The 20,635-nt window shown below is 45.7% G+C and overlaps 1 protein-coding gene across 1 annotated transcript in view; it reads left to right on the plus strand.

Annotated features, from left to right (window-relative positions):
• The first annotated feature begins 1,181 nt into the window (after window positions 1–1,181).
• The window catches only part of LOC142303261 (A disintegrin and metalloproteinase with thrombospondin motifs 2-like), a 646,340-nt gene continuing 626,886 nt past the window's right edge, over window positions 1,182–20,635 (plus strand). Inside the window, exon 1 of the mRNA XM_075344495.1 lies at window positions 1,182–1,386. Coding sequence (XP_075200610.1) covers window positions 1,296–1,386 — 91 coding nt within the window. The 5' untranslated portion in view covers window positions 1,182–1,295. The remainder of the gene's footprint in view (window positions 1,387–20,635) is intronic.

Consider the following 20,635-nt stretch of genomic DNA (forward strand, 5'->3'; position numbering starts at 1 on the left):
TATGGCCGCTACCTGCATCCCATTCGTAGCCGCTACCTGCAGCCCAGTTGTGGAGGCTACCTGCAGCCCAGTTGTGGAGGCTACCTGCAGCCCAGTCGTGACCGCTACCTGCAGCCCAGTCCTTGCTGCTACCTGCAGCCCTGTCATTGCCGCTACCTGCAGCCCAGTTGTGGCCGCTAGCTGCAGCCCAGTCATTGCCGCTATCTGCAGCCCAGTTGTGGCCGCTAGCTGCAGCCCAGTCATTGCCGCTACCTGCAGCCCAGTTGTGGCCGCTAGCTGCAGCCCAGTCATTGCCGCTACCTGCAGCCCAGCAATAGCCGCTAACTGCAGCCCAGTCCTCGTCGTTACCTGTAGCCCCGTCGTGGCCATTACCTGCAGCCCAGCTATGGCCGCTACCTGCAAGCCAGTCGTGACGCTACCTGCAACCCAGTCGTGGTCGCTACCTGCAGCCCAGTCGTGGTCGCTACCTGCAGCCCAGTCGTGACGCTACCTGCAGCCCAGTCGTGACGCTACCTGCAGCCCAGTCGTGACGCTACCTGCAGCCCAGTCGTGACCGCTACCTGTAGGCCAGTTGTGACCGCTACCTGCATCCCAGTCCTCGTCATTACTTGCAGCCCCATCGTGGCCGATACCTGTAGACCCGATAATGTCCGCTGCTTTCCATTCGTGGCCCCTGATTACCCACAGGGCTCACGTAGAACATGTCACGTAAGCACCAGACCGGAATTGTGTGGGCGGTGAGTATAGCGTATTCGTATTTTACAGGGGGGAAGACTTCATTTTAAAGTAGTGAATAGACCCTCAACACTACTATTCCCCCATGAAAACCGAGGAAACAAATGTCTGTCAGAAAATGTGTAAGTGAAGTGGAGAATAACCCTCTGAGTCCTGGCAGAGTTGATGTTTGCCCCCACAGAGCGGGCAGAGCTGTCCCCGGCGGGCAGAGTGCGGGCAGCAGTGCCAGGCGGCGGCCTGTCCATGTGGCAGCTGATAACTTTCACACTATGGAATATGATGAAGAGCTGCGCCGCTCAAGTCACTGCCACATCCACTTGGAGGGGAAATGACAGCGACCAATCACAAAACGCTTTACAACCGCCAATCGAGCCCCGGGCAGGAGAGCCAATCACGTGGAGGATGACAAGTCAACTTGCGATGAACTGGTGTGCAGCTGGAGTTGTTCTGCAGACGGAGCTTGGTGCTGGTGTGGGTGACACGGCTGTAGCCCGCAGCCCCGACACTCGCACCAACGCTGGATTCCTGCGTGCAGCCAGCGGAGCTGCAGTCCAGCCGCCATGGAGCCTGTCATGGGGATTCTCACCTGTGTCGCCCTGTGCTGGACGCTCGTCTTACCTGCCAATTGTCTGTACATCTCCAGAGGCGAAGGTGAGTGGCACAGCCGGGGCTCGTCTACGGGTGCGGGCGGCTGCACGACTCCGAGCCCCGCGGCTTTTAGCTGTGGAAAGTTTATGTTGCCAAAAGTTGATGGCACTAGCCCCGAGAGGATGAGTGGCGAGATGTCTCTCCGCAGACAGGCAGTGAGGCTGATCATAGCTTACACTGGAGGCTGATCACTGACAGGACTGGAGGCTGATCACTGACAGGACTGGAGGCTGATCATAGCTTACACTGGAGGCTGATCACTGACAGGACTGGAGGCTGATCACTGACAGGTCTGGAGGCTGACCACTGACAGGACTGGAGGCTGATCACTGACAGGACTGGAGGCTGATCACTGACAGGACTGGAAGCTGATCACTGACAGGACTGGAGGCTGACCACTGACAGGACTGGAGGCTGACCACTGACAGGACTGGAGGCTGACCACTGACAGGACTGGAGGCTGAGCACTGACAGGACTGGAGGCTGAGCACTGACAGGACTGGAGGCTGAGCACTGACAGGACTGGAGGCTGAGCACTGACAGGACTGGAGGCTGAGCACTGACAGGACTGGAGGCTGAGCACTGACAGGACTGGAGGCTGAGCACTGACAGGACTGGAGGCTGAGCACTGACAGGACTGGAGGCTGAGCACTGACAGGACTGGAGGCTGAGCACTGACAGGACTGGAGGCTGAGCACTGACAGGACTGGAGGCTGAGCACTGACAGGACTGGAGGCTGAGCACTGACAGGACTGGAGGCTGAGCACTGACAGGACTGGAGGCTGAGCACTGACAGGACTGGAGGCTGATCAAGGTAAAGTCTGGAGGCTAATCAGGTGTAGGACTGGAAGTTGATCACTGACAGGTCTGGAGGCTGATCACTGACAGGTTTGGAGGCTGATCACTAGCAGGACTGGAGGCTGATCAGGTGTAGGACTGGAGGCTGATCATGGCTAGGACTGGAGGCTGATCATGGCTAGGACTGGAGGATGATCAACTGGCAGGACTGGAGGCTTATACTGGTTAAGACTGGAGGCTGATCACTAGCAGGACTGGAGGCTGATCATGGGTAAGCCTGGAGAGTGATCACTGGCAGGACTAGAGGCTGACCAGTGGCAGGACTGGAGGCTGATCATGTGTAAGACTGGAGGCTGATCATGTGTAAGACTGGAAGCTGATCACTCGCAGGACTGGAGGCTGATCAAATGTAGGACTGGAGGCTGATCATGGGTAAGACTGGAGGCTGATCATGTGTAAGACTGGAAGCTGATCACTGGCAGGACTGGAGGCTGATCAAATGTAGGACTTGAGGCTGATCATATATAGGACTGGAGGCTGATCATGGATGAGACTGGAGACTGATCACTGACAGCACTGGAGGCTCATCATTTGTAAAACTGGAGGCTCATCATGCGTAAGACTAAAGGCTGATCACTGACAGGACTGGATGCTGGTCATAGGTAACATTGGAGGTTGATCACTGGCAGGACTGAAGGCTGATGAGGTGTAGGACTGGAGGCTGGTCAGGGGCGGCAATGGAGGCTTATTAGAGGTTAAGACTGCAAGCTGATCACTTTCAGGACTGGAAACTGACATCTGTGGTGTGGAGGCTGATCAGGGGAGGTACTGGAGGCTGATTAGGGTTAAGACTGGAAACTAACATCTGTGCGTACTGGATGCTGACACTCATACATTCTGGAGGCTGATATCTGCATACTGGAGGCTGATCGGGGTAAGATTGGAGGCTGACATCTGTGTGTGCTGGAGGTTTGCGCACTGGCGGCTGACATCTGTGCGTACTGCAGGCTGATATCTGTGCATACTGGAGGCTGATATCTGTGCATACTGCAGGCTGATATCTGTGCATACTGGAGGCTGATATCTGTGCATACTGGAGGCTGATATCTGTGCATACTGGAGGCTGAGATCTGTGCATACTGCAGGCTGAGATCTGTGCAAACTGGAGGCTGATATCTGTGCATACTGGAGGCTGATATCTGTGCATACTGGAGGCTGATATCTGTGCATACTGGAGGCTGATATCTGTGCATACTGGAGGCTGATATCTGTGCATACTGGAGGCTGATATCTGTGCATACTGGAGGCTGATATCTGTGCATACTGGAGGCTGATATCTGTGCATACTGGAGGCTGATATCTGTGCATACTGGAGGCTGATATCTGTGCATACTGGAGGCTGATATCTGTGCATACTGGAGGCTGATATCTGTGCATACTGGAGGCTGATATCTGTGCATACTGCAGGCTGATATCTGTGCATACTGCAGGCTGATATCTGTGCATACTGGAGGCTGATATCTGTGCATACTGGAGGCTGATATCTGTGCATACTGGAGGCTGATATCTGTGCATACTGGAGGCTGATATCTGTGCATACTGGAGGCTGATATCTGTGCATACTGGAGGCTGATATCTGTGCATACTGGAGGCTGATATCTGTGCATACTGGAGGCTGATATCTGTGCATACTGGAGGCTGATATCTGTGCATACTGGAGGCTGATATCTGTGCATACTGGAGGCTGATATCTGTGCATACTGGAGGCTGATATCTGTGCATACTGGAGGCTGATATCTGTGCATACTGGAGGCTGATATCTGTGCATACTGGAGGCTGATATCTGTGCATACTGGAGGCTGATATCTGTGCATACTGGAGGCTGATATCTGTGCATACTGGAGGCTGATATCTGTGCATACTGGAGGCTGATATCTGTGCATACTGCAGGCTGATATCTGTGCATACTGGAGGCTGATCAGGGGTAAGATTGGAGGCTGACATCTGTGTAGACTGGATGCTGACACTCATACATTCTGGAGGCTGATATCTGTGCATACTGGAGGCTGACCAGGGGTAGGATTGGAGGCTGACATCTGTGTGTGCTGGAGGTTTGCGCACTGGCGGCTGACATCTGTGTGTACTGCAGGCTGAGATCTGGCTTTATTAGAAACACACCGTCTGACAATGCAGTCATGGAAAGAAATGCTGCTCACAAGTTAACCCTGCAAGTTGTGACAAGTGTGATAGTGTAAGGTGGAGGTCTGCAGAAGTGGCAACCAGCAGAGGGCAGGGGGCTAGTGTCCTGTAGAAAGACATTATAATGAGCTGACATCATATGGGAGGGGACAGGTCATGGATAGGCTTCTCGGCATGTGATGAGGAGCAGCTTTCGGCTAAGTGCTGATCTGCAGTGGGGCTCAGAGATGCATTCGTGTGAAGCATGGTCTCTACACTAGGTGAGGGATAACCTTACTGGATGTCAAATTGGGACAAATGCTATTTTCTAAATGTCATTGCTTTTCCAAAAATATCCTAATTGTTTCCAATTCCTATACATATCTATATATTTCCATGGGAGCTTGGTGGCTCAGTGGTTAGCACTGTTGCTTTGTAGCGCTATTAGATTGTGAGCTCTATTGGGTACAGAATACTGAATTTATCATTGATATTATACTACATATTATGTCACTTTAACAATAAACTACATTTTGGCACCTCTAGTCTCGGGGACATGGCTTTGTCGGAAATGACTGTGTCGTAAATGGTGCAATGTGCTCCCAAATTTAGGTGCAAAATGGCATGCTAAGCAAGAGTTGGTGTAAGGTTAGACTTGCTCTATATGGACACAAGAATGGGGCCACCTGTAGATTCCAGATGCAGAAGCATCTCAGACATGCCATCCTAAATCCATAGTTATCAGTATGACATTGGTCCCCCAACCTCAACCCACCTCATCTTCCACTATTCTGCAATATTTGATGTATGTCTGTGAGAATTATCGCTCATTCATCCAGGAGGTCATTAGTGAGGCTAGACTCTGAAGTTGGGTGAGAGCTCCTGGCTCACCAACTACGCTCTATGTCGTCCCAAAGATGTATGAAGGGGCTGAGGTTGGGGTCCTGAAGACTAGTCCAGTTCTTCCACATCAAAATCACCCAACTGTGTCTTTCTAGACCCTGCCCAAGTGCACAAAACACAGTCATTCTAGAATAGAGAGGACCCTTGCCCAAACTGTCCTTATAAAGTTGGAGGTACACAATTGTCCAGCATATCTTGGCATACTGAAGCATTGATATTTGCCTTCATGGTAACTTAAGCACCTAAGCCAAACCCTGAGAAACACCCTCACGGTATTGTCTCCTCCAGCAGATATTCCACTTGGCACGATGAAGTCAGGACGGTAATGTTCTCCCAGTATTTGCCAACCCCACATTTGTCCATCAGACTACTATATAAAGTGTGATTTATCACAGAACACGTTTCCTCTGCTCCGGGGTGCAGCAGCGGTGTGCTTTACACCACTCCATCCGATGCTTGGCACTGTGCATGGTGAAGTAATGATTGCGTGCCATGCTGCCAATGCAGTATTTGTGCTGATGTTAATGGCTAAGTAGGGGATTGAGTCAGCAGAACGTTGGTAACGTGCACTATGGCCGATTCATCACTGCTCGCTCTTCAGTTTTTGCTCCTTTTTAGTGGCTTCAGCACTTTGCCTTATTCTTTATATGTTTTTCTACACTTTTTACACTTTTTTACAAGTTATTATTTTTAAAATCTTTTTTATTGTTTCCTCAACAACTTTGCTTATCCAGACGTTTTACACAGATTCAGGAAATGTGACTGTAATGTGCAAAAAAAAAATCAACATATCCATGCAGTGGTTGCCTTGTTTAGGGTTTTAGGTGAAATTTTCAGTAGGGCGCACTTTTAGATAAACTTGCAACTTTGTAAAACATTTAAGAACTTTGGGGCTGAAAAGTCGCAAAATTAATTAAAGTTAAGACAAAAATAAAGAACAGTTTCGACTTTGCTCTAAATTCATGACCCGGATACACCATTTTGAAGAATTTATCAAAAGAAAACCTCAGCGACTACCATAAGACAAAAAAGAAAAGTGGCTTCAAGAAATCAGAAATGATAAATCGGGCTCTAAGTGTCTCAACACTTGGCTTCCTCGCTCTGTAACTTTACGTGGTCTTCTACTTTGTGGCTGAGATGTTGTGGTTCGTTCCACTACTCAATAATCCCTCTTTCATTGGAATGTTGAATATTTAGGGGAGAAGAACTATCATGAACTGAATTGTTACAAGAGTAACATGCTACTTGCACCCAAATTCAGCGACTTATTTGGAACATGACATTCTTTTACAAGTATTAGTAATGTCAGACTGAATCGCTGCATTTTATAAAAAATTAACAATGAGACTAAATTAAAACCCTTGTTTGCACCCTGATTGCCATTACTTTTGACTGTATACAGTGGTGTAAAAAAATGTTTGCCCCTTTCCTGACTTCTTTATTCTTTTGCATGTTTGTCATCTTAAATGTTTCAGATCACCAAACAAATTTAAATATTAGATAAAGAGAACACAAGTAAACACAAAATGCAGTTTATAACTTAAAGTCTTTATTATTAAGGGAAAAAGAAATACAAACCTACAAGGCCCTCTGTCAAAAAGTGATTGCTCCTCCTCCCCCTTTAAAACATAAAATAACTGTGGTTTATCACATCCTTGGGAAGCTGAGTTTAATTTCCCTATCCACACCCAGGCCTTATTACTGCCACAACTGTTCTCAATCAAGAAATCACTTAAATAGGACCTGCCTGACAAAGTGAAGGTAGACCAAAAGATCCTCAAAAGCTAATCATCATGCTGCAATACAAATAACTTCAGGAAGAAACGAGAAACAAAGTAATTGAGATTTATGAGTCTGGAAAAGGTTATAAAGCCATTTCTAAAGCTTTGGGACTTCAGCGAACTACAGTGAGAGCCATTATCCACAAATGTCAAAAACAAAGAACAGTAGTGAATCCTCCCAGGAGTGGCCGGCTGATCAAAAGAGTGCAGCAACGAGTCATTAAGGCTGCTTTCACACATCAGTTTTTTGCCATCAGGCACGATTCAGTGAAAAAACTGTGACGGATCCGGCAAAAAAACGGATCAGTTGCATCAGTTTTTTCCATCAGTTCCTTCAATTTTTTGACGGATCCGTTGTGTTACTGAGCATGCTCAGTTAAAAAAAACGGATCCGGCGGTCGTATCTGTTTTTTTGCCGCATTACGCCTGATCCGGCGTCCATAGGCTTCCATTGTAAAACACGCCATACGCCGCCGGATCCGACGCAATGCAGTTTTTCGCCAGAGACAAAAAAACGTTCCCTTCAGCGTTCCATCCGGCCGCCAGACAAGCAAATTTTGCCGGATCCGGCAAAAGCCAGATGGAACGCAAGGCCATCCGCCACAATCTGGCACTAATAGAAGTCTATGGAGGGAAAACGGATCCGGCGGCAACAGACGCCGGATTTTTTTTTCAAGTTTTTGCCGGATTGTGTCTGATGGCAAAAAACTGATGTGTGAAAGCAGCCTAAAGAGGTCATGAAAGACCCCACAATAACATCTGAAGAATTGCAGACCTCACTTGCCTCAGTTAAGTTTCATGACTCCACTATAAGGCCCCTTTCACACATCATTTTTTTGCCATCAGTCACAATCTATTTTCTCGACGGATCTGTCACAGATTCTGGCAAAACTGATACGACGGATCCGACTAGCTGGTGGCTAAATAATACTTTTACTACTTACTACCTCAATACTAATTTGAGGTTGATGTGACTAACATCAGACCCCAGAGGGTTATAGTCTATTGCCATAGAAATCTAAAGGACTCAACATTTTCTGCAGAGGAGCCACTATTTCAGAAATCCTGAATAATAGTTTTTTGGGTTTTGTTTTAGCAAACCTATCACAATTCATGCATCTCAAACCGCAGAGGCAACAGTGGTATATGATCACAGAATCCTTTCCATTGTGAAAAAGTGAAAAATGCTTTCCAGAAAGTAGGTGTTTCAGTATTTAAGTCTACCATAAAGAGAAGACTTCATGAGCGCAAATGCAAAGGGTTTACCACAAAATGCAAAACATTAATCAACCTTAAAGGGAACCTGTCAAGTGGAATATGCACCCAGAACCACGAGCAGTTCTGGGTGCATATTACTAATCCCTGCCTAACCGTCCCAGCCTATAGTAGTATAAAATATTTCTAAAGGTCCTCTTTGATATGCTAATAAGTCCAGTGACTAGTCGCTAGGGCGTTATTTCCCCTGGCTAGTCGGCCCCTTTCGCGTGTAAGTATGCCCCTGTGGGCGTGCTAACAAGCTAATGAATGCGCCGAGTTAGAGGCATGGTCGTTCTCACCTCTCTGCTGCCACCACTGGTTTTCAGCTCAGTGTGCATGATCAGAAGTCCCTGGACTTCCGGTCATGCGCAGTACACCAGTTTGAAGCCAGGATGCATACACCCACCTTTATAGTGCGCATGACCGGAAGTCCGAGGGCTTCTGATCATGCACACTGAGCTGAAAATCAGCTTCAGCTGCGATGGCAGCAGAGAGGTGAGAGCAACCATGCCTCTGATGCTGCGCATTCATTAGCATGTTAGCACGCCCACAGCAGTGTGCTTACATGCTAAGGGGGCCGACTAGCCAAGGGAAATATCACCCTTGCGACTAGTCCCTAGCCTCATTAGCATATCATAAAGGATATTTAGAAATACATTTTGTATGGATATTTTTATCTGTGCTATTATAGCCTGGAACTGCTAGGAATCTATTAGGAGTATGCACCCAGAACTGCTCATGGCTCTGGGTACATATTGCACCTGACAGATTCCCTTTAAAAACAAGAGGGCCAGATTAGATTTTACTAAAAAAAAAAATCTAACGAAGCCAACCCAGTTCTGGAAAAGCATTCTTTGGACAGATAAAACTCAGATCAACTTGTACCAGAATGATGGGAAGAAGAAAGTATGGAGAAGTCTTGGAACCATCCAAATCGCACCACATCTTCTATAAAACATGGTGGAGGCAGTGAGATGGCATGGGCATGCATGTCTTGCAGTGGCACTGGATCACTAGTGTTTATTGCGGATGTGACTGAGGACTGAAGCAGCTGGATGAATTCTGAAGTGCACAGGGCTATACTTTCTGCTCAGATTCAACTAAATGCAGCAAGCTTGATTGGACGACGCTTCACCGTACAGATGGACAATGACAGATTTCTACCTCATTGAGCTGCGTTTCACATGCTTAAGACAAAACTTAAGACAGAAGAACCACAAACAAGCCTCAAGTGAAGTGAGATGCAGTAAAGGCCAGCAAAGCATCACAAAAGTGGAAACCCAATGTTTAATAATGTCCATGTTTTCCAAACTTGAGGCAGTCATGGCCTGCAAAGGATTCTCTACCATAAATAAAATGTTCACTTTTAATATGTTTTTTAAAGTTTCTTTGTCCAATTACTTTTGAGCCCCTGAAATGAGGAGGCTTTGTAGAAAAATGGTTACAATTCCTAAATGTTTCACAGTATAATTTTTGTTCAACGCCCTGAATTAAACCGAATCAGTGTCTCTGTCTGTACATTATGCTGCTCTCAGATGACTTAGCAAAAACCTGGTGACAGATTCCCTTTAACATTGATCAGAATTAATTTCAGTCTATTGATTCAGCTCTTCACAACAGTCACGGTCTCATGTGGCCCTTCGTCAAAATTAATTCACCACCCCTGGCATACCTTGTGCATTAAAATGGGTTTACACAAGATAGACATTTCACATGTATCCATAGAACTATGGGTGATAAAAATCTGATTTCAAGGGACCCCACTGATGGGACCACCACGACCAAAGGCGTTATTCAGACGTCAGTCTTTCACATGTCCTTGTTTCTTCATGGACCGTGTATCGGTGCAATACACACGGAGGCATGTCCGTTTTTTTCCCGGCAGCACAAATGACAAGGGCCAATACAAGGATATGGTTCCGTGAAAAATGTACAGGACATGGATGGCATCAGTGTGCCATGTGTGTGCTGTATGTATTTAATATTGCAAAACGAAGGAGAAGCTTTGTAATTTATTTAGATAATAATCCATCCATGAAAACACAGATGACTGAAGGTAAAAACGGACACACGGATGTCCCACTGATGACACACTAATCCAAAGCACTGATTATACCAATTCCATTTTTCACGTAAGGCCAGGGCCACACGGGGACTAATGCGATCCTTGCATGACACTTGGCTCACGCTGGCAGCACAGCAGGAGCCGAGTGTCACTGCGACTGAGGTCCGATCATGCGATCGGACCTCAGCTGCGGGGGACAGGTTGGCACTGAGAAAGGCTGGCCGGCATGGAGGAGGAGAGGGAGGAATTTATTTAGCCGGCTATTGCCATTCTCGCCCTGCACTCGCGGTACACCGGTGTACCTTGAGTGCAGTGCGATCTTTCTCTCACCCCATAGACTTGAAATGGTGTGAGAGAAAGAGTCTCGCATTACAATCGCAGCACGCTGCGGTTGTTTTCTCGTTCCGATTGGGGCCGAGAAAATAATCGCTCATGGGTGCTAGGACATAGGTTAATATTGGTCCGAGTGGAATGCGATGCTTGTTCTCGGTCCTATTTTCATGCCTTGTGGCATAGGCCTTAAGCGGGCTTTACATGCGTTGGGGTCATGGATTTTGTGACGCACATCCGGCCGCTGTAGCGATGCCGTTGCGTGTGACACCTATGAGCGATTTTGCATCGTCGCAAAAACGTGCAAAATCTCTCAATGGCAACATGGGGGTCCATTCTCAAATATCGTAACTGCAGCAGTAACGAAGTTGTTCCTCGTTCCTGCGGCAGCACACATCGCTCCGTGTGACACCGCAGGAATGAGGAAGCTCTCCTTACCTTCTTCCCGGCCACAATGCAGAAAGAAAGAGGTGGGCGGGATGTTATGTCCCGCTCATCTCCGCCCCTCCGCTTCTATTTGGCGGCGGTTTAGTGACGCTGCTGTGACGTCGCTGTGACGCTGAACGAACCGCCCCCTTAGAAAGAAGTCGGTTCTCCGGTCACAGCGACGTCGCAGGGAAGGTAAGTAGTGTGACGGGTCCGAGCGATGTTGTGCGACACGGGCAAATCTCCGATGGGGGTGGGTACGCACGATGGCAATATCGGTACCGATATCGCAGTGTGTAAAGCGGCCTTTAGAGTTTAAACATGGACGTGTAAGAGGCCTAAAACAAAGTTTCTGAGTTATTTCCCCTCCTGTTCATCTCCATTACCTTCATTGCATGATCGCTGTGGAGAGAAGTTCTAATGGAGTGGTCATCACATATGCACTGTGCCAGTTCATTACTTTTATATTTATCTAATTTCTAGTCAGCACTCATAGTTAGAAAGACAATAGTGCTGTGTAGTAGGGGATGTCCCTCCAAACAATAGTGCAAAATACCATGGCACATGCTTAAATATGCAAGTAGCGTTTTATTGATCCGTCAACATCTGGAAATAGAAAGAATGGCTAATGTTACTTTCCTAGACCTTGATCACGGCCTATATTCAATGGTTCTTAAAAGATGCAGGGACTGACTGTATATTTACGTGTTTAGCGTGATATTTTGCACTTTATTTTATATTTACACATACAGTCACTGAAAGTGTTGGCACCCTTGAAATTGTTCCAGAAAATGAAGTATTTTTCCCAGAAAATTATTGCAATTACACATCTTTTATCATACTCGTGTTTATTTCCTTTGTATTGGAACAACAGCAGAAAAAAACTGAAAAAAGTCAAATTTGACATAATTTCACACAAAGGCCAAAAATAATCCCAACAAAGTTGTTGGTACCTTTCCAAAATTGTGGGGAAACAACTTTGTTTCAAGCATGTGATTCTCATTCAAACTCACCTGTGGCAAGTAACAAATGTGGTCAATATGAAAATCACACCTGAAACCAGATAAAAAGGGAGAAGTTGACTGAATCTTTGCATTGTGTCTGTGAGTGCCACACTAAACATGGAGAACAGAAAAAGGAAAAGAGAAATGTCTGAGGTCTTTAGAATCAAAACTGTTGAAAAGGTTCAACAATCTCAAAGTTACAAGTCCATATTCAGATATCTTAATATTCCCTTGTCCACGGTGCACAGCATAATCAAGAAGATTACAACCCATGGCACTGTAGGTAATCTCTCTGGACGTGGACGATAGAGAAAAATTGATGAAATGTTGGAACTCAGGATCGTCTGGATGTTGAATAAGCAGCCCCAGTCAAATTCCAAAGAAATTCAAGCTGTTCTACAGGCTCAAGGTGCATCTGTGTCAGCATGAACCATCCGTCAACATATGAATGAAATGAAACGCTATGGCAGAAGACCCAGGAAGACTCCACTGCTGACACAGAGACATAAAAAAGCTAAACTGCAGTTTGCTAAAATGTACTTGAGTAATCCAAAATCCTTCTGGGAAAGCATCTTGTGGACAGATGAGATCAGTTTTTTGGTAAAGCACATCATTCTAGTGTTTACCGAAAATAGAATGAGGTCTACAAAGAAAAGGACACAGCACCTACAGTCAAATATGGGAGAGGTTCAGAGATATTCTTGGGTTGTTTTGCTGTCTTTGACACTGGGTGGCTTGATTGTGTGCAATTTATATAGAATGACATGGGACTTCTATTTTGAGGAACGGGTGCTCTGGTAGGGTCCAAATCCGTATCCAATAATAAGATAGACCAGGCACTCCACGTTCCGTATCTTTTTCCTGTGAATATCCCTCTCGTCATAAATGTGACATTGTGTCCATCGTATAAATCTACTCATTTCCCTCAGAATTCTCTCTTTTTCTCCTCTGCATGGATCATCTATTTTTCCACATGTAGCCAGTTCCACTGACGAAGGTCACTGCGCTGACCGAAACGTCTTGCAATATTTGAACTGTTCTATATTTTGAATAAAGTTTTTCTTTTTGCATTCATTTTAGAGTGCCTGGTCTATCTTATTATTGATTGTGTGCAAGGCACCATGAAATCTGAAGACTACCAAAGGATTTTGGGTTGCAATGCAGTGACCAATGGCAGAAAGCTGAATTTGCGTCCTAGGTCATGGATCTTCCAGCAGGACAATGACCCCAAACATACTTCAAGAAGCTCCCAGAAATGGATGAAATAAAAATGCTGGGGAGATCTGAAGTGGCCAGCAATAAGTCTGGATCTAAATCCCATTGAATACCTGTGAGGGTGCCAACAATTTTGTCTGGCGTATTTTGGGGGTTTTGTGTGAAATCATGCACAATTTGCCCTTTTTTGTGTTGTTCCAATACACACAGTGGAAATAAACATGTGTATAACAAAACGTGCAATACTTCATTTTCTGGAATAATTTCACCACAATAACTACAACTCTCGATTTGGCCACCCCCTCATGCATGCCAAAACACACACATCCAACAGACAATCTTGGCATACCAGCCTGACTAAAGTGCTGAGCAGAGATGGAAGAGGTCCCATTACAATGAGCACTTCATAGCATACAAACAGTACCTCACCAATTTCAAGGCCACACACACTATTGCAAAGCAAACCTACCTCTTATCTCTCATATCCTCCCTATCTCACAACTCTAAACAGCTATTCAAAACTTTCAATTCTCTCCTCCATCCCCTGGCGCCTCCTCCTTCCACTAAGCTGAAGACTTTGCCTCTTTATTCAATCAGAAGATCGACAACATCAGAATAAGTTTTGGCCTACAATCCACACAGCCCCTACGCCTAACTACTCAGCCCTCTTCCTCCAAATCCAGATTTTCCACCATGACATATCAGCTTTTCCTCTTTACTCTTAAGATCACATCTCACTACGTGTGCACTTGACCCACTCCTGTCTCATCTCATTCCCAGCCTTTCCACAGTCTTTATCCCTACCCTAACCCATCTCTTCAACTTATCACTAACAACTAGTGTATTCTCCCCTATACCTCTAAACTACTGGAACAGCATGTCCATCTTGAACCGTCCTCCCACCCCTCCAACTGCTCCCTCTTTGACCGGTTACAGTCTGGCTTCTGACTGCTGCATTCCACTGAAACGGCCCTAACTAAAGCCACGAATGACCCACTAACCACCAAAACCAAGCAATACTACTCTGTCCTCTTCCTCCTGAACCTGTCCTCTGCCTTCGACAGAGTGGACCATTCCATTCTACTACAGATTCTCTCATCTTTGGGCTCACCACAGTCTTGGCCCTATCTTAAATCTCCTCATACTTAACCAGCCAAACTTTCAGCACCTCTCACTCACAATCTACACTTTTAGCTTGGGACAGCTCATTGAGTCCCACAGTTTTCAGTATCATCTTTATGCTGACGATACACATATCTACCTCTCTGGACCTGAGATCACATCCTTACTAATCAGAATCCCACAATGTCTGTCTGCTATTTCATCCGTTTTCTCTGCTCGTTTTCTGAAACTTAACATGAACAAAATAAAATTCATTATCTTTCCTTCTCCTCATTCAACCCCCCCAACAGACCTATCTATCAAATTTGATGGCTGCTCACTCTCCCCAATCCCGCATGCTCGTTGCTTGGGAGTAATTCTCGACTCTGCACTCTCATTAAAGCCATATATCCACCACCTCTTCATCTTCTGCCAACTACAACTCAAAAATATTTCCCGGATTCGTACATTCTTTAACCAAGAAACAACAAAACTACTATTGCATGCCCTTATCTCCCTCCTGGACTACTGCAACCCCCTGCTCTATGGCCTCCCTTCTAACACTGTCGCACACCTACAATCTATTCTAAACAATGCACGTGTCCCTCCTGAAACCCGTACGACTTAATAAATTCTCGGGGTCCCTGCCGGCTCAAACCGACTCCCCGTCCGACGACCCTGAGGTGGCAAAACGTGTGGAGACAAAAGTCATACAGGGCAAGAGGTACTACCTCGTGGAGTGGGCCGGCCGTGGTCCAGAGCATAGATCCTGGGAGTTGGAGGATCATATCCACGCCCCGGGTTTGATAGCGGCCTTCGAGCACGGACAGGGGGGGGGGCCTAGACGGGGGGGTAATGTTACATCTCGTGGCTCTCCTGAGGCAAGGACTGAGGCAGTCTCCCATTCCTTGCCTGCCACGAGCACTCCTGCTCAGCAGCGCCGAAGGTCTGCCAGACTGCGCAGTGTGCAGGAGATACCTTCTCAGAGAGGCAGCAGAAGGGTGACACCTAGTGGTTCTCCTGTTACAAGGAGTGAAGCGGTCTCCCATTCCTGGCCTGCCGCAGACTCTCCTGCTCAGCGGCCCCGAAGGTCTGCGAGGCTGCGCAATGTGCAGAGGTTTACTGCTCAGGGAAGCAGTGAGATTCCCGTTATCTCTCCACATTGTGAGACCGAGGATCCCGCCTCTATTTCCCAGAGGCAGGAGGGTGAGCATGTGCAATGCGTGGTGGGTCCTGATTCGCTCACTGACGTCACACGGCTTGATGACAAGGCTGGTGACGTGGTGAATCCTGACTGGCCAGGCTGGGACGTCGTGGACCCTGATTGGGTCAAGTCCGTCATCTCCGCCTCGCGCCCGCCCTCGGGTGGAGCTGCACCTCCTTAAAAGCCTCCCCTGCCATCATGGCGGCGCGCGACCGTCCTTCTATGTTTGGATGTCTGGCAGCGTGCTGCCACGCCACTGCTCAGGCATTACTGTCTCTTGTGGGCTTGGCCCTTGCTGCTCCGGCAGTACCTCGTTTGCAGGCCGTGTTCCTGCCTTGCTGCTCCGGCAGTACCCCCGTCAACAGGCCGTGTTCCTGTCCCAGGTGAGCTCCTCAAGTCTCCATTGGACTCACCTGGTTATTGAAAGCACACGTGCGTGGGCACCTCTGTGCTACCCTCGTGCCATATTCTCGTGACTTCCACTGGCACACGTGCGTGGGCACCTCTGTGCTTCCCCGTGCAACAGGTACACCGAGCCGTGAGATCTGTGCCATACAACCCTCACGGGTTAGGGCAGATCGGTGTACATAGATCGTCTGTGACATTCCAGACGATCGCTAGCAGCAACCCGCTCACTCTTTACCCACCATAGCGGCAGTCCCTTACACCGCACAGTGGACCTTGACCGGCGGAAGCAGTCCATTTCCCATCTTGGCACGCTTCCCCGGGTCCCCCTCGTAACAGTGGGCTGATCAGCTCAGCCAATATATGCAGGGAAAGAAGCGGGCTCAGTGTATGAGCCTGCATAAAAGGAAGGGACATGACCTATACATCATAAGTCGTGAAGAGATTAAAGCCCCAATTCCAGCTCGCAAAACAGACCCAAAGAATAATGCTGCCTCCACCATGCTTCACTGAGGATATGGAGTTCTTTTGATGATGTGTAGTGTTAGCTATATTACAAACATTTTAGAATTATGGAAAAAAAGTTCAAACTTGATCTCATTAGACCATAAAATGTTTTAGTTTCCCACATGCTTTTGTCCAACATATGATGAATACGGAGATTTTTGTCACATGTGGTACTCGGCAAGTACTTGACAGAAATTCACGCAGCGCCTTTAATGTTTTTGTAGTCCTCTTGCCAACCTCTTGAACTAATTATCTGCTTGTCTGTTCATCAATTATTGAGATATGCCTAGCTCGAGGTAATGTTACTGTTGTACCAAATTTATGCCACTTATTGATGACCATCGTCAGTGTTTCATGGTATATCTAATGCCTTGAAAAAAATTTCACTGTTCTCCTGACTGCTAACTCTTTATAATGAGATCCCTTTCCTGTGTTGTAAGCTGTTTACAGATGATGGCTTTTGATGCAAAAATGTAACTAAGAAAATTTCATGAAGATCCTACTAGAATTGATAAACCTTTTATAGGGCAAGGACAAGCTGGGCCAGGGGACAAGTGCTACTAACTTTTCAGGGTTGGCTTGCCACCTCATTGGTGCTATATAATTTATAATTTAAGCTAAACTTTATATCAGGTTGACCAGAATCACTTTAAATGATGGTTGCTGTGTAGCGACTATTATTTTAACTTTAAATTTAAATGTTTGCAACTTTCGAATGCAACTACATTCCCAATTATAAGAGGGTGCACCTATACATCCTAATTTTATTTTTATTTTTCCCTTCAATATTATTTATTTTCTCAATGGATTTGTAGAAATTATGGGTGACATTCAATGTGACAAAAGTTGTGAACTGTTTCTTTTAATATTTTTAACATGTCAAAAACTTGGCATTTTAACAGGGGTGTGCAGTCTTTTGATATGCACTGTACAGATAATGTAGATATAAATGTAGTTATGAGACGGGCACCATGATCTCTTCTATTCATACTGAGGCCATGCTTCTGTAATAGACAATACTGGCACACACTCCATATGCTCGCTCCTGGGATCTGTACTGTGGCACACGCTAAAAGCAAGGATTTATATTCAGAATCTGTGGCGCCAGCTATAGGGAGGGTTCAGTTTGCATTAGCACTTGTACTGCATGCATAAGAGTTCTCAATTTTTGCCTCAATTGATAGCTCCCTATTAGAATGATCAGGAGCATTCGTCCCAATTCATTTTTTTTGCCAGCAAAAACCCAGGTTCTGCTATGGGCTCTGTATCGATTAGCAGTTGATTAATTTGATCCCTAGCCAATCAGAAATTATCAATCAACATAAATATAGAACAAAGAAAATTGCAATATTTCTAATAGAGAGTGTTGTTGATGAACTGTTGCATGATAAGGATAGATTCTAGTTATTACATTATAGAAACACATTCCATGTATATTGTACCGGTTTGTCCTGTATAAACACCAGTGTTGACTCTTGTGTGTCATGCATCAGGATGTCATCCAATGTCTTCTGCTCCAGAGTCTGTTTCCTTCTCTTTTGAGCTATAGTTTGGTCTGTTCTTGTCCAAATGCTGAAGGTCTGTTGTTACTTCTACTTTTGCTTCGATTCCCTTGGATTACAGTTACAGGTTTTCTCACTTGTTTATTTTCTCTATCCAATCACATTCAGGGTGGGGCTATTTATACTCCTTTATTCCAGCAATTCTCAGCTGGCTATATTGATTTATGTGTGGATTGCTACTGAGGAGATCTAGTCTTGCTGCCTGTTTGACCAAGACCGGTTTGGTATTTACCCTATGTGTTCTCATTGTCTTTCCTACCCTTTCTGTCTGTTTTCTATTAGGCTAGTTATAGGTTTCCCTTGCTTGCATTTATTATTTCTCCTTTGTCCATTTGTGCTCCTTTTTTATGTTTACTCCTCTTTCAGTTTTGTCTACAATTGCACATATTTTTTTTATTCTGGTTAGTTGTGTGTTGCCACCTCCCCTCTGGTCCCTTAGAAATGAGTGACAGTTTTACGGTCTTTTGATGAGCCAGGTCTAAACAGTGTTTTGGTTTTTTTTTGTACGGCTAGGGACTTCTAGTCTGTACAGGAACCAGTTAGAGCGCAGCTTCAGTCGTTTGACTTCATTTCTCCCTCTACATGTGTGTGAGTTCATACATGCATAACTTTATAGCCAGCCCACCCCATAGTGTATGCTGAGGCATCACATGCCCCTGTGAACGCTTTGGCTGCACAATTGAAAACTTTGTCGTTGGAGGTTACGGACATCAACTTGCTAGTTCTAATGGCGCAGTGGAACCCAAGGTAAAGCTACTAGACTGTTTAGATGGGGAGAGAAGTAAGTTCTAAAAAATGTTTTCCCGCATGTAAATTGCACTTTCGTCTCTGTCCTGCGTCTTAGAGACTTCCTCTGCAGAAATACCTCAGGGGCTTTGTAAATGCAATATAGCTACACTAACTGTGCCTAAACAGTAGTGAAGCACCACTGAATTCAAGAGAAATTGAATAATGAATTATGGGACCCTTTATTTTTTTTTAAATTTACACTTTTAGCTAAATCTACATTAAATTATAAGGAAATGATTCTTTTTACTTTTTATAGATGAACAATAACGAAATCTGTGAAACACCTGTGAGATAGAAATGTTCCCTACACCCCTAGGTGAATTCCTTGAATTGTGTAGTTTCCAAAATGGAGTTATTTCTAGGAAATAAGTGCGATCTGGCAAACAAAAAAAAAATCCTGCAAAGTTTGCACTATAAATAGTTTGAGCCATGTGCCCAAACACTAGACCTTTAGGGTTTTACCCTAGTCGACAGAAATTAGGTGCCACAGTGGATTTTTCTTGTGTAAAAAAACAGATTTTTGGTCTCCAGTTCATAAAGATATACAGGAACCTTGGATTAAGAGTAACTTGGTTTGAGAACGTTTTGCAAGACCAGCAAAACTTTTTAAAAATTTAGAAATTGGTTTAAGAGCAATGCTTTGCAATAAGAGCAAATTCCCACCGTGCACACTTCCGGTTCCGTCCTTTCACTGCGTTCTGCCCCGCTCTGGAGGTAACTTTCTGTCCATCTGTACTGTTCACTATATAAAGTATACCATTGCACAATACATAGCATGTCTATTAATTTGCATTTGGGGATAAAGTACTTTACTTTCTTTCTGCTAACCAGTACTGCACATTGCTTGTATTGTAATCTAATTGACTGTGCAGTATTCCTACCTCCCCCCCCCCCCTTTGGCTTAGATCTGCCCTTCTTTTGGGGAGAATAGATTTGGAGTGTGTAATTTTGTGTAGTGTACTAATATAAGGGTTGTCAAGGATTTACACATCATTTTTTCTCTCTATAGTGCACCTCCCGCACACCAACAATTCTATTGTAAGCTAATGTGCAGTTTAATTTGTTTTATGTTTTTTACTGTACAGTAGTTTGTATTAGTGACTGTAATCATTTTATATGAATACAGTACATTATTTTGTATTAGGCCTTGTGCGCACTAGGCGTTTTTGCCGCGTTTTTAGCGGCGTTTTTTACCGCGTTTTTGTGCTGAAAACGCAGTGACATTGCTTCCCCAGCAATGTCAATGGGTTTTCAGAAGTGCTGTCCTCACACAGCGTTTTTTTTTAGCTGCGTTTTTGTGGTGACCACAAAAACGCAGCATGTCAATTATTTCTGCGTTTTCCACTGCGTTTTTCACTCATTGAATTCAATGAGATGTTAAAAACGCAATGAAAAACGCATATAGCCGCGTTTCTATGACTAAAAACGCAGCTGTAAACGCAAGGGGTGGGCAGTATAGTGACGTGTACAGGAAGAGGATTCCTTCTGTTGGTAAACACAGAAGCAGGAATCCTCCCGGTACCGTCACCGCTGCGTCCACCTCCCGTCCTGTGCATGTCAGCTCCGTGCGGCGCCATGTACAGGCAGGAGGTGGAGGCAGCGGCGAAAACAAAAGTGAACAGTAGAAAAAAAAAAATGTCATATACTCACCTTTCTGCCGGTGCCATGCCCGCTCCCAGCCCCTGTCTCGGTCCCGCAGCTCCGGCTGTGTGCAGTCTCCCCGGGGC

The sequence above is a fragment of the Anomaloglossus baeobatrachus genome, chromosome 4 (genome assembly GCF_048569485.1).
Source record: "Anomaloglossus baeobatrachus isolate aAnoBae1 chromosome 4, aAnoBae1.hap1, whole genome shotgun sequence".
Lineage (NCBI taxonomy): Eukaryota > Metazoa > Chordata > Amphibia > Anura > Aromobatidae > Anomaloglossus > Anomaloglossus baeobatrachus.